The sequence below is a fragment of the Vombatus ursinus genome, unplaced genomic scaffold, assembly GCF_900497805.2.
Source record: "Vombatus ursinus unplaced genomic scaffold, bare-nosed wombat genome assembly UNPS02014779.1, whole genome shotgun sequence".
In the NCBI taxonomy this organism is placed as follows: domain Eukaryota; kingdom Metazoa; phylum Chordata; class Mammalia; order Diprotodontia; family Vombatidae; genus Vombatus; species Vombatus ursinus.
This window is the reverse complement of record NW_020954557.1, coordinates 58,553,271-58,564,800: the sequence shown is the minus strand read 5'-3', so window position 1 is coordinate 58,564,800 and position 11,530 is coordinate 58,553,271. Positions and strand designations below refer to the sequence as shown.

Below are 11,530 nucleotides of genomic sequence, written 5' to 3'. Positions count from 1 at the left end.
AAAAAAAAAAAAAAAAAAAAAAAAAAAAAAAAAAAAAAAAAAAAAGAATCAGCCTCAGTGGAACTTAATAACGTAAAGTTCAATAAACCAGAAAAAAATTACTTAGGAAAAAACTCTATCTAATTAAAACTTTCTGGGAGAACTACAAAGCAACCTGGCAGAGACTGAGTTTAGACCATATTCCACAATAGACTCTAAATGGATATGTGGCCTTAATATTATATTACATAAAAAGTTAGAAAAGAAACTAGTTCCATGTAACAAGATAAGATCAAAATGGGTACATGATTTAGACTACTACTATAGGTAGGAGATGTATTCTTTGCCAAGCAAGATGCAATTACAAAAGATAAAATAGTTTTGATTATGTGAAAGTGAAAATTATCTGCATAAAATAAATTAGTGCACTAAGAATAAGAAGGAAAGCAATTAAATGAAAAAAATAACTTTGCATCAAATTTTTCTGATAAGAATTTGATATCCAAGATAGATAAATAACACACACACATACATATATATATTTTAAGTAGTATTTGTATTTTATAGATATATGTGTGTATAGATATATACATATATATTTATACACACACAGTATACATACACATACCAATGGATAAATGGTCATAGAATATGAACAGTTCAAAGAAAAAGAATTGAAAACCATAAGAAAGAATGTTCCAAATCACTAAAGAGAGAAATAGAAATAAAAACTACTCTGAGGTTTTATCTCACACTCTGCACATACTGGCAAGGATAAGGAAAGATGGGAAGAGTCAATGTTGGATGGGTTGTAGGAAAATAGGCACATTATTACATTGATAGTTGAGCTGTGAATCAACATAATCATTTTGGAAAGCAATTTGGAACTATGTAAATAAAGTGGAAATGTAAATAAAGTGTAAATAATGTCTGCATACTTTGACCCAGAGATTGAACAAGTAGGCTTAAACCCCAAAGAGGTCATTGATAAGGAACAAGTCCCTATATACATATTTATAGCAGTGCTTTTTGCAATAGCAGAGAATTAGAAAGGAAGTGTGCAATGATTGGAGAATGGCTAAACAAATTGTGGTGCACATATGAGTTGGAACATTATTGTACTATAAGAAATAATAAATATTATGAATACATAGAAACTTAGAAAGATTTATATGATCTGTATGCAGAGTTAAGTAAGTAGAGCCAAGAAAACAATACTCACAATGACTGCCACAATGTAAACAAGGAAGAATCACAAAACAGTCAAAGATGAATGTTGGCAAAGTTACCAAAAGCAAGCACGACTTGAAGGAAGAGATTTGAGATGACTTTCTCACCCTACCCCTTTGTAGAGGTGGGAGATTCACAAGAGGAGATGGTAGTAATCCAGGGAGATACCATCCCCACCTCCCACACCAATCTGCTTTGCTGAGGCAATTTGAATGGAACTGAGTTATGTGCTCTGGTTATTTCTGCGGGTTCCTTGATAAAGAGCATGCATAATCAGAAGCTTCTTTTTGGTTTCTGAAGCAACTTCTCAGAGAAGAATAAGACCGCTACTCAAACCAAACCCTGGTTTTTCACTTATAGAACTTGAGTGAGTTGCTTGGAACATACCAGTCTAAAGTGAAATGGAAAATATCTGTTTAGTAGTACCGCAAGGTATTGCATTATGTAAATAAAGTGACTAATGTCCATACCCTTTGACCCAGAGATTGAACAATTAGACTTGAAACCCCAAGTTAGATACTGATAAGAAGCAAGTCATCAAAACCTTTATAGCAGCATTTTTTTTTTTTTTGCTATATGCTTAGAAATAAAGTAAATGTCCATTGATTGGAGAATGGCTTTTCTGTTTTAAGTGTCAATCTCCCATTTGACTGAGAGATTATTGCATCATGATGTTATCAATGACCTCCACGACCGGCAGAAGTGGGGAATGAGCAGGGGACAAGTTGCCGCTGCCCACCGCTCCCCCAGTTGCAAGCCAGCTGAGAGTCCCTTGAGATTCGAGTGCACTCCCTCCTAAGAAGGAAGCACACTGACCGCAGAAGCGAGATCGAGCTTTATACTGTTAGTCTGGTCCCCTTACCCCTCCCTCCAAGACTCGGATTGGTCCGAGTTACAATCAAAAGTTTCACCATTGGTTAGGTTCACAATTCCATATTCTAATTAGAGAAACCGCAATCCGAGTTACAATTGGTAGAAATCCTGATCCTTTAGTTAGCATATGTATGAGGTTCACTGAGCCTGAGTAGTAGCAGATTCTTGTGCTTGGACATTGATCCCCAATAGCTTGGACTGGTTTGGGCCTTGGGCTGTAAAGATGGGCACCCTGCTGTCTTAAGTGGCCCGAGGAGTGTCACTCTCCCCTTAATTAGTTAGCCATTCAGCACCTTTCCTGTTTTTTGCAACTTATGTTGAGAAGTAGGGGTCCCCTAGAAATGAACTAACTTTGTTTAAGTCCCGAGCTAGGACCCTTTAGTGGGAAAGGGTGCCCCTGCCTCGTTGGCCACCAGCTTACATATGCTTTATTTTTTAAAAAATACAAACATACATACATACAAACATACATACATACACACATATATTTTGGAAAATAGAACCAAGATAAGAGTAAAGAGATTCACCATGATTTGGTTAATTCATGGGTGGTATTAACTTGTCTCTATCTCGAAATATCAATATATGGATTTATGGTGACAATAAATAATTATATCCTTTTTTATTTAACTTAAGCCAAGAATATTAGGTGTTATTCTTGTGTTTGTTGCAGAATAGTATTATGAGGGCACAATATAGCACATTACAAAGTTATGCCTTTCTACTTCCTATGTCTACCGGAAATTGAAAATATGCTTAAGCTTTTAAATAGATCATCTAATTTCCTTGAAAGTCATGCTTCTGATCTCTGGGAATTCAAATTAACAACTACCAGTTGTCATTTTGGCTTTTATTAGAGTCAATTAAATCAAGCAATGATTGAGAAAGTAAAAAAAAAAAAGAATTCTCAACTCACTCTCTCAGTGGAAACTTGGTATCTTTTATTATGTCTGAGGTCTTCAGAGTTCTGTTCAAATTTCTCCTTTCTATCTCCAGCTTTTTAACTGGAAGACTTAAAATATGAGAAATGTCTCATAATCAAACAAAAATATTTGTTCAGTGTTGTTAAAAGTAAAATAGCTTAAGTCTCACACTACTGGCCTAATTAATTTCAACTTTCATATCCCACTGTGCGTAAGTCAAACGGTAGACTAGCAATATCCTTCTGTTGAAACCACAGTAGAATGCAGCTTCTCATTTGGCCCAGTGGGAGATTAGTAAGTAAGTGAATGGCTGTAGTTAACCCAACTCAAAATCAGGTTGAGTGCCCGATGGTTAGTGCCCTGAATTTGTCTCTTAAAATACCTTGATGTCTGTCTTGCTCACTTTAACTAGCCATTTTGAAGCTATATGTATGTATATGTGGAAAGAGAGACAGAAAGGGCAGGAGAGGAGATGGGGAGAGGGAAAGAGAGAGAGAAAGAGAGAGTCACTGGAGGTCTGGGAAAGAATCTAGATGGATCTGTGCAAATCTATTGCTACCAAACTGACTGAAAAATTAACAGTGACTTCCCACAGAGTAAATTATTGAGGAAGAAGGGAATAATACTAAGGTAGAATCAGCAGAGGAATAAGAAGACTGGTTGGTATGAAAAGGAAAGTTAATGTAAGTGCATTTGAGAATGAAAAAGCAAATAATTTAAAACATACAAATAAGTAGAAATGTAAAGGTCCGACAGATTGTTCAAACTTATTTCTTACACTGTGGGGTGTGTGTGTGTGTGTGTTTAAGTCCTGAAGCAGTTCAAGGATGACAAAGATGATCTTTCATTTCTTGAACTAAATATAAAATGTTCTGTTTAGCATTTCCTACCTTTCTACCTTTCTAGTCTTCTTACACTTTACTCCCTTCCAGTACTCCCCAATCCATTTCTGGGGTCTGAGCATTTCACTGGCTGTTCCCCATGCCTAGGCGTCCCCTCTCTTTCCAGGTCTACCTCCTGCCTTACCTAGTCATCTTTCCTCAAGACTCAGCTCCAATTTCATTTTCAGCAAGAGGCTTTTTCCCCTCCCTAGCCCCAGTGCCTTCCCTGTGGTATTACTTTGCGTTTACACTGTATGTTTCTTGTACATACATAGTGATAGTCATCTTGTTCCATCATTAGAATGTGAGTTCCTTGAAGGCACAGGCAACCATGTTTTGGTTTTCCTTCATATTCCCAGCACTTAGTACATTGCCTGGCACATTGTAAAAAAAACAATTTTTTTTTTTTTGGCTAGGCAATGGGGTTAAGTGACTTGCCCAGGGTCACACAATGTCAAATGTCTGAGTCACATTTGAACTCAGGTCCTCCTGACTCCAGGGCTGGTGCTGCCACCTAGCTGTCCCCACATTGTAAAATTTGACAAATGCTCGTTGGTGGGTTGATAGATTGAGTCTGCCTAGTCTCCACCCACATTTGAAGAACAGTTGTAGTGTGCCCAAGTATGAGGGGCTTGAAGATGCTTGTAGCTTTCAGAGGTTTAGAGTGTTTGATATCATCCCTTACCCAAAGTTCCAAGAGCCCAAATTTTGTGCCCAGTGTAGCAGATGCGCAAGGCAACTGATTCTACTCTGAATTGTGTGACAGTCAGTGTTGTTTAATCATTTGACTAAAGGTCTCCAATATGTAACTCCAGATCTCCACCAAGTAGACTGAATAGGCTTCGAAATAGACCTTTTTAGTTTCAAACATTAAGAATCTCAATGTGAAATAAAAGCCTAATATGGACATTTTTTCTGATCTTTAGGTGACTTGAGTCAGCACCAGAATGTTATAGTTTAATGAAAATAGGGTTTTTCATTAATCGTAATTTGATTCAACACCTGTCATCCCAATGTATCTCCCTACTCCTCCAATTAAGGTCCAAGTAGTGTCCTATAAAAGGAAAATTTTCCTTTGACCCAGCAAAAGCACTTCCAGGGCTGTATTCCAAAGAGGTCATACAAATGGGAAAAGGACCCACATGTACAAAAATATTCATGGCAGCTCTTTTTGTGGTGGCAAAGAATTGGAAATTGAGAGGATGTCCATCAATTGGGGAATGACTGAACAAGTTGTGGTATATGAATGTGATGGAATACTATTATACTATGAAAAATGATGAACAGGCTGACTTCAGAAAAACCTGAAAAGACTTGTACGGTCTGATGCTGAGTGAAGTGAGCAGAACCAAGAGAACGTTGTACACAATAATAGCGATGTTGTACAATGACTAATATTGTTGAACTTAACCCTTCCCAGCAATAGAAGGATCTAAGACCTCTCCAAAGGCCTTGTGATGGAAAATGCTATCCACATCCAAAGAAAGAACTATGGAATTTGAATGCAGATCGAAGCATACTACTTGGTATTTATTTTTCTCTTCGTTGAGTTTTGTTTCCTCTTTCTGGTGGTTCCTCCTATTGGTTCTAATTCTTACTTACAACATCACTAATGTAAAAATATGTTTAATAGGAATGTATATGTATAGCCTATATCAGAATATGTGCCATCTTGGGAAAGGTGGTGGGAAGGAAGGGGGAGAAGGAAGGGGGAGTTTTAAACTCAAAAACATATGGAAGTGATTGTTGATAAATCAAAATAAATTAATTTTTAAAAAGGGGGAAATTTTTCACTTGCATTTAGATTCCATAAAATGAGAATGAATTCATTATACAAACCTCTAAAAATAAAAGGTGAAATGCCTTCTGTGATATTACAGAAATACATCCTCGAAGGGATTGCTTCTCTAACCTCCTGGCACTTCAAGGATGCCAGAGAGTGAAAGAAGGAATCACAAGATGAAAGCTATTATGATTATTTTAGGGGGATTCAGATTTTGCATTTGGTGACTAGAGTGCTTTTAAGTGAATATCTCAGGGCACATTTTGTTAAGAGTGTTGTTATTCCATGTTTTAATGGAGACAGTAACCCTATTTAGGTTGTCAATCGTTCTCCCCCAGAGAGTAACCTTTCACAAATGTTTACTGCTTGAGTACACAAATCAGGAAGGATCAGAGGACCTTGTAGCTGTAAATACCATATCTAAATAGAAACATCTATTGTTTTCCAACCAAGTGTAGGCAACTTGGTAAGTAATTTAGAAACAACTATTTACTTTAAATGAGTCATTAATAAGTAATGCAACCTGGGAAAGATGCTTTTCATTTTTGTTTTTCCACAGGAGCACAAAGCATTGCACAGAAGATGAGTACATACGTTTGTTTTTGTTTTTAAGGATACAATGGTAGCCCTCTCTGGGAGAGAGACATGGAGGTTATCGCTGGTTTGCAGAAGGAAAAATTAAAGCACAGAGACAGAATAACTTGGCCAGCAGTGCGTCACTAAGTGAGAACTCAATCCAGCATTCTGAATTCCCAGTTCACTGACCTTTAGTCTATTAAAAAACATGTGTAACAGCAGGTGTTTACAGTGCCTGATTATACTTGGCCTAACTGTTCTGTCCCAGCTGAATCGGCTGGGTCTGTGTTTACATGAAGTCTTAAGCAAAGAACTTTTGTGGTGACTGACTCCTTTTGTGACCACTTCATCCGTTAGTGCTTTAATTTCCTAAGCTCCAAAATGAACCATACTGCAGAACACCATGAGAAATAATTAATTTATCATTTTGAAATGTCGTGGATTTCCAGAAAGCAACTTGAAGTGATCAATGATTTTAATGTGCATTATTTTATTATAGTGCTTCCATCTAAATATCCTAACATGGTTATTGTAATCATTCAACAATATTGTAGCTAGTTACTTTAAAAAAAATGTACCTGTTGGTAGGTCACCTACATTCTTTGCCCTGGTCTTTCTGTATCCCTTTTATTTCCCCCTTAAGCCCTCCTCCCCAATTCTGGGAGTATGGTAAAGAAATCAAAGAAGATAGTTAGCAAAGCAGGAGGCATTTTATGCCATACATGGAAAGGATTGTCATTTGTTAAAAATTCATTGTTTAAATTACCATGTTTATTTAAATCAGCACAAAAACACAACAACATTGCTAACAAAAAAAATCTACTTTCATGTAACTTAACTCTTCAATGAACAGAAGTACTTCTTTTAATGTTTTGGCTTTTTCAAGGACCAGCCTTGGGACAAAACAATATTTGAAAACAGCAGAAAGACTTTATCCTCCCCAACACAAATACACAAATATACAAATACATGCACACATCCACACGCATCCACACATTGATAAACACACACACTCCTAAAAGTTTTCTAAAGTACCTTCCCAGTAATGAATGCAAAAATGTCTTTAAAACAGTAAATCCCATGTAGATATCGATGTATGATCAGTAATATAACTCACATACAGAGTGAGACAGGTATTTCCCAGGTCCTAAGTCAATCCTTAAGTCAGGAAGCTAGACATTGAATGAATGAATGGGCATTAATTAAGTGCTTACTATGTGCTTACTGAAGCACGTCAATTTTCTCAGGTTACCGTTTAGTAAGGCCTTGAGTAAATTTGCAATAGACTTAGTAATGTAGTTCAATATACCTTATAGACGTAATGGAGGGAAATGAGGTCACAATGTAACGTGGGAGGAAGTATCAAAAGACAAAGAGACCCGTAACTAGTTAGCCCTTGACATTCCAGTGACTATTTTTTTTTCTATAGCTTCAGGTGAGCAACTTCCTTTACCCATGCACATTTAGACCTAAGTATCATCTTCATTCTTTCTCACAATCTCCCCTCCACATATCCAATCAATTGCTAAATCCTGTCAGTTCTGCCTACATAACATCTCTCTTATATATGCCTAATTCTCTCTTCTGACACTAGCACCACCTTGGTGCAGGCCCTAATCACGTTGTTAATTTATTGCCTTAGTTACCTGCGGCACTGAGACAAGTTGTAACTCGCCTAGGGTCACAAAGTCCCAATAACCTGTTCTATTAGATAATGGACAAACTATTAACCTAGTAAACTGCTTCACTTTATGGTTAAACTCATGGTAATTAACATTGCGGAGCCTACAATACCTTGCCTAAATTCCAGTGGGATTTGGCTCTAATGCCTTAAGTTCTACCTTTCACTCAACTGAAGCAATCTTTCTATCATTGTCTTAGGAAAACTATAGAGACTTTCACATCTGTGAATAATCCATAAATATCTCTATATAGCCAAATGTATTTCTCAGATGTAAAGTAAAAATACAAAATTTTGAATGGCTTATGGATGTTATTTACCAGATCAAATTTATAGATTAAGACTGATGTGATAAGGCAACTAATAAAGAAAAAAGTTATTCATGAAGGACTACGATTAAAAACCACTTTGGATTTTATCCTGTATAATCCCCTTTTTATATTATTAGAGCTCTTTGCCAGTTAAGTTACCTGACACTCTTAAAAAAAAGTAATTTTTCTTACCCCGCCCCCCCAAAAAATCCCCAACAGACTTAGGAGTATACAGGAGAAAACCTGAGTTGTGGGGAAGGTAAGGATTTTATAGCCTTGAATAGTTTAATAGTTTAATACACTAAACTCTAGCATCCCTTTATTTTCCCCTGTGTGTCTGTCTCTCTTTCTCTCTGTCCTCCTCTGCCTCAGTCTCTCTCTGGCGACTTCCTAATTTCTAAATTATTTGACTTCTCTTCCTCATGCAGAAAACAAATAAAAAATCTTGCTTGCAGAGCATTGATATGAGGGGATATTGTTTGAATGCAAACTATGAAGGATTCAATGGTGAGTAAAATTCATGGTCTCTGCCTGTTGAGGCTCTTCCCAGTTCCTTCTTGCATTCACCAAAAAGAGGACTGGAGTGATGTGAAACCCTAGCCATTGTAAACCCAAATTATTCTGGTTCACTTCATCTGCAGTCTTACAGCTGGTGCTATTTTGAGAATAATTCTTTCTTAACTGGAATAATATCCAATAAATTACCACTGGAATAATATCCCAATCTCATCATTTACAAGTGCCTTTGGTCGTCCTCTAAGAATGGGGCCACTGTTCAGGAATATGTATGTACTGTGTTGTGTGAGTAGGTATTGGCAAGGTTTTGTGGTTCTGCTAGGACAAAGACAATATTTCTAAAACAAATGAAATTCTAATTCTTCATATTTTTCACATGCAAATTCAATCCGCAGATACTTCTTTCTGAGGATTTTTTTTCCCCAGGCACAAACGCAATAGGTTTTGCATTCATTAACATGATCCCCAAAGTCAAGTCTTTGTTGCTGATACTCCTTTTCTTAATTATTTTGAACCTGGCAGGCATCAGTCGCTAACCTTCCCACAAGTAAGGCTGATCTCGAAATGACCTATTATTATCTTGAGCAAACCTCAATTTATAGCAACAAAGAAATAAAAATTAAATCGTGCAGTTGACATTTTCTATCAGTGAAACAGACTTTTCTAGTGCATGAACCGCTAATGGGAATCTGCGGTAATGCCCATTTTTTGTTTTTCCTGGTGTTTATATGTTACATTTTTAAATGTACTTGTGGAGCCTCTGTACAGTGGGTTGGTTCCCTGAAGAAGAAAAAGAAAAAAGAAAAACTTCAATTAGAGGTACATAAATTTTGCTAGGACTCTATTTTGGTGGCTTTAAGTAATTTCATTAAGTTAAAAATGTTTTGACAAGAAAAAAGTCATTTTGAGACTTCATTTGTATCATTTTGATGTCTTACATTGTACTTACAGTGTTTTCATGTAGACTTTTATTGCAAATAAGTCAAAAATATCCTGAAATATTTTGATGGACAGTTTAGGAAATCTTAACCTTCTTGGAACTGATTAATTGTTAGAAAACATCTTGTACCCTCCAAGTATTATTTGACTTAAAATATATATATATATATATGTATATAGAATGAATGTACAGACTGCTTCAATGATGCTAAACTGTTCCTCGTCCAGATCTTTTCTACACCATAGCAGCATTGTCTTGGCCACGCTATATGCGTGTCATGGAACTCAACAATATTCAGAGAATCCAAAAGGCAGGTGGCCCAAAGAACAGTGGAGAGATACATGGAGAGTACAAGGAAGTCTGTTATTGTTAGTCTGTTATTGATCATGACTTGGATACAAAAAATGGCTTGAGAACTCATCATCAAGGAGATGCATGATTAGAGGAAGTAGGTAGACAAGTTACGTAGTAAGGAAGAGTGATAACAGAAAGTCCAAGTGATACATTGGTATCCACAAAATATGAAATGACAGGTTTCTAGCATGAGTGGGTCCTTAAAAGGATGATATATGAAAGATCACAGATGACAATCCTTAGAATGAGACCTGAGGATAAGTTGCTATCCTATCATGGATGAGATGATGAAACATTCAAGTTTATGAATACCAAGCAATATCCTAAATGAGTAGTATTTAGTCTAGTCTACTAGACTACAATTGAATATTATGGAGTATGGCATCTTTCTCCAGGTTATCCAGGTTGGCAATCTCAGTGTCATGTTTATTCTCTCTCACTTCCTAGATCTAAATAATTTGCCAAGTCCTGCTGATTCTACCTGTATTACACTCCTCACATATACTCCCCTTTCTTCTCTAATGTTGCCACCACTCTGGTCCAGGCCCCTATCACCTCTTGCTTGGACTACTGCAATAGTCTGCTGGTTGTTTTCCTTGATTTGTCTGTCCTCAATCCAGTCTATCCACCACTCAGCTAACAAATTGTTCTGCCTAATGTAGAGGTCTGAGGATGTTACCCTTCATATTCAATAAATTTCAATGGCTCCCTATTCAGGGATCAAGTATAAAATCTTCTGTTTTAGCTTTTAAGGTCCTTCACGACCTGGGCCCCGCCTCCATTTCCAGTCTTTTTATACTTTGTTGTGCTTGTTGTTGCTTAGTCATGTCTGACTCTTTGGGATCCCATTTGGGATCTTCTTGGTGGAGAGATACTGGAGTGGTTTGCCGTTTTCTTCTCCAGCTCATTTTTACAGATGAGGAAACTGAGGCAAACAGATTTAAGTGACTTGCCCAGGGTCACACAGCTAGTAAGTGTCTGAGGCCAGGTTTGAACTCAGGAAGATGAATCTTCCTGACTCCAGTCACCTTGCTGCCCTTTCCTGGTTCCTCTTACATGCTAGTGTCTTCTCTCTGAGATTATCTCCATTTTATCCTGTATTTATCTTGTTTATACATAGTTGTTTGCATGCTGTCTCCTTTATTAGATTATGAGGTGCTTGAAGGCAGAACCTGTTTTTTGCTTGCTTGCTTGCTTTGTATCCCCAGCACTTAGCACAGTGTCTGGCACATAGTAGGTGCTTACAAACACATGTTGACTTCTAGTCTAGGAGAGATATGTGGCCAATTCACCTTCTTTCTATGTGATCAAACCGTATATTCTGTGATTCCAATTCTGGGTTACTGAGGGCATTCGGTTTATTCATTTATTTATTTTAGTGAGTTGGGGGAGGCGAAAAAGTTGAAAGCTTCAAGTATAAAAATAATACAATTAAATTTGTTTTTTTAAAAAAGTAAAGACTAAAAGTAAAAAAGTAACATCT

The 11,530-nt window shown here is 36.9% G+C and overlaps 1 protein-coding gene across 1 annotated transcript in view; it reads right to left on the bottom strand.

The window, feature by feature from the left end:
- Positions 1 to 6,994: 6,994 nt before the first annotated feature.
- Positions 6,995 to 11,530, bottom strand: part of ITGB6 (integrin subunit beta 6) — a 95,012-nt gene continuing 90,476 nt past the window's right edge. The window contains exon 16 of the mRNA XM_027866022.1: positions 6,995 to 9,533. Within this exon, the coding sequence (XP_027721823.1) occupies positions 9,432 to 9,533 (102 nt within the window). The 3' untranslated portion in view covers positions 6,995 to 9,431. The remainder of the gene's footprint in view (positions 9,534 to 11,530) is intronic.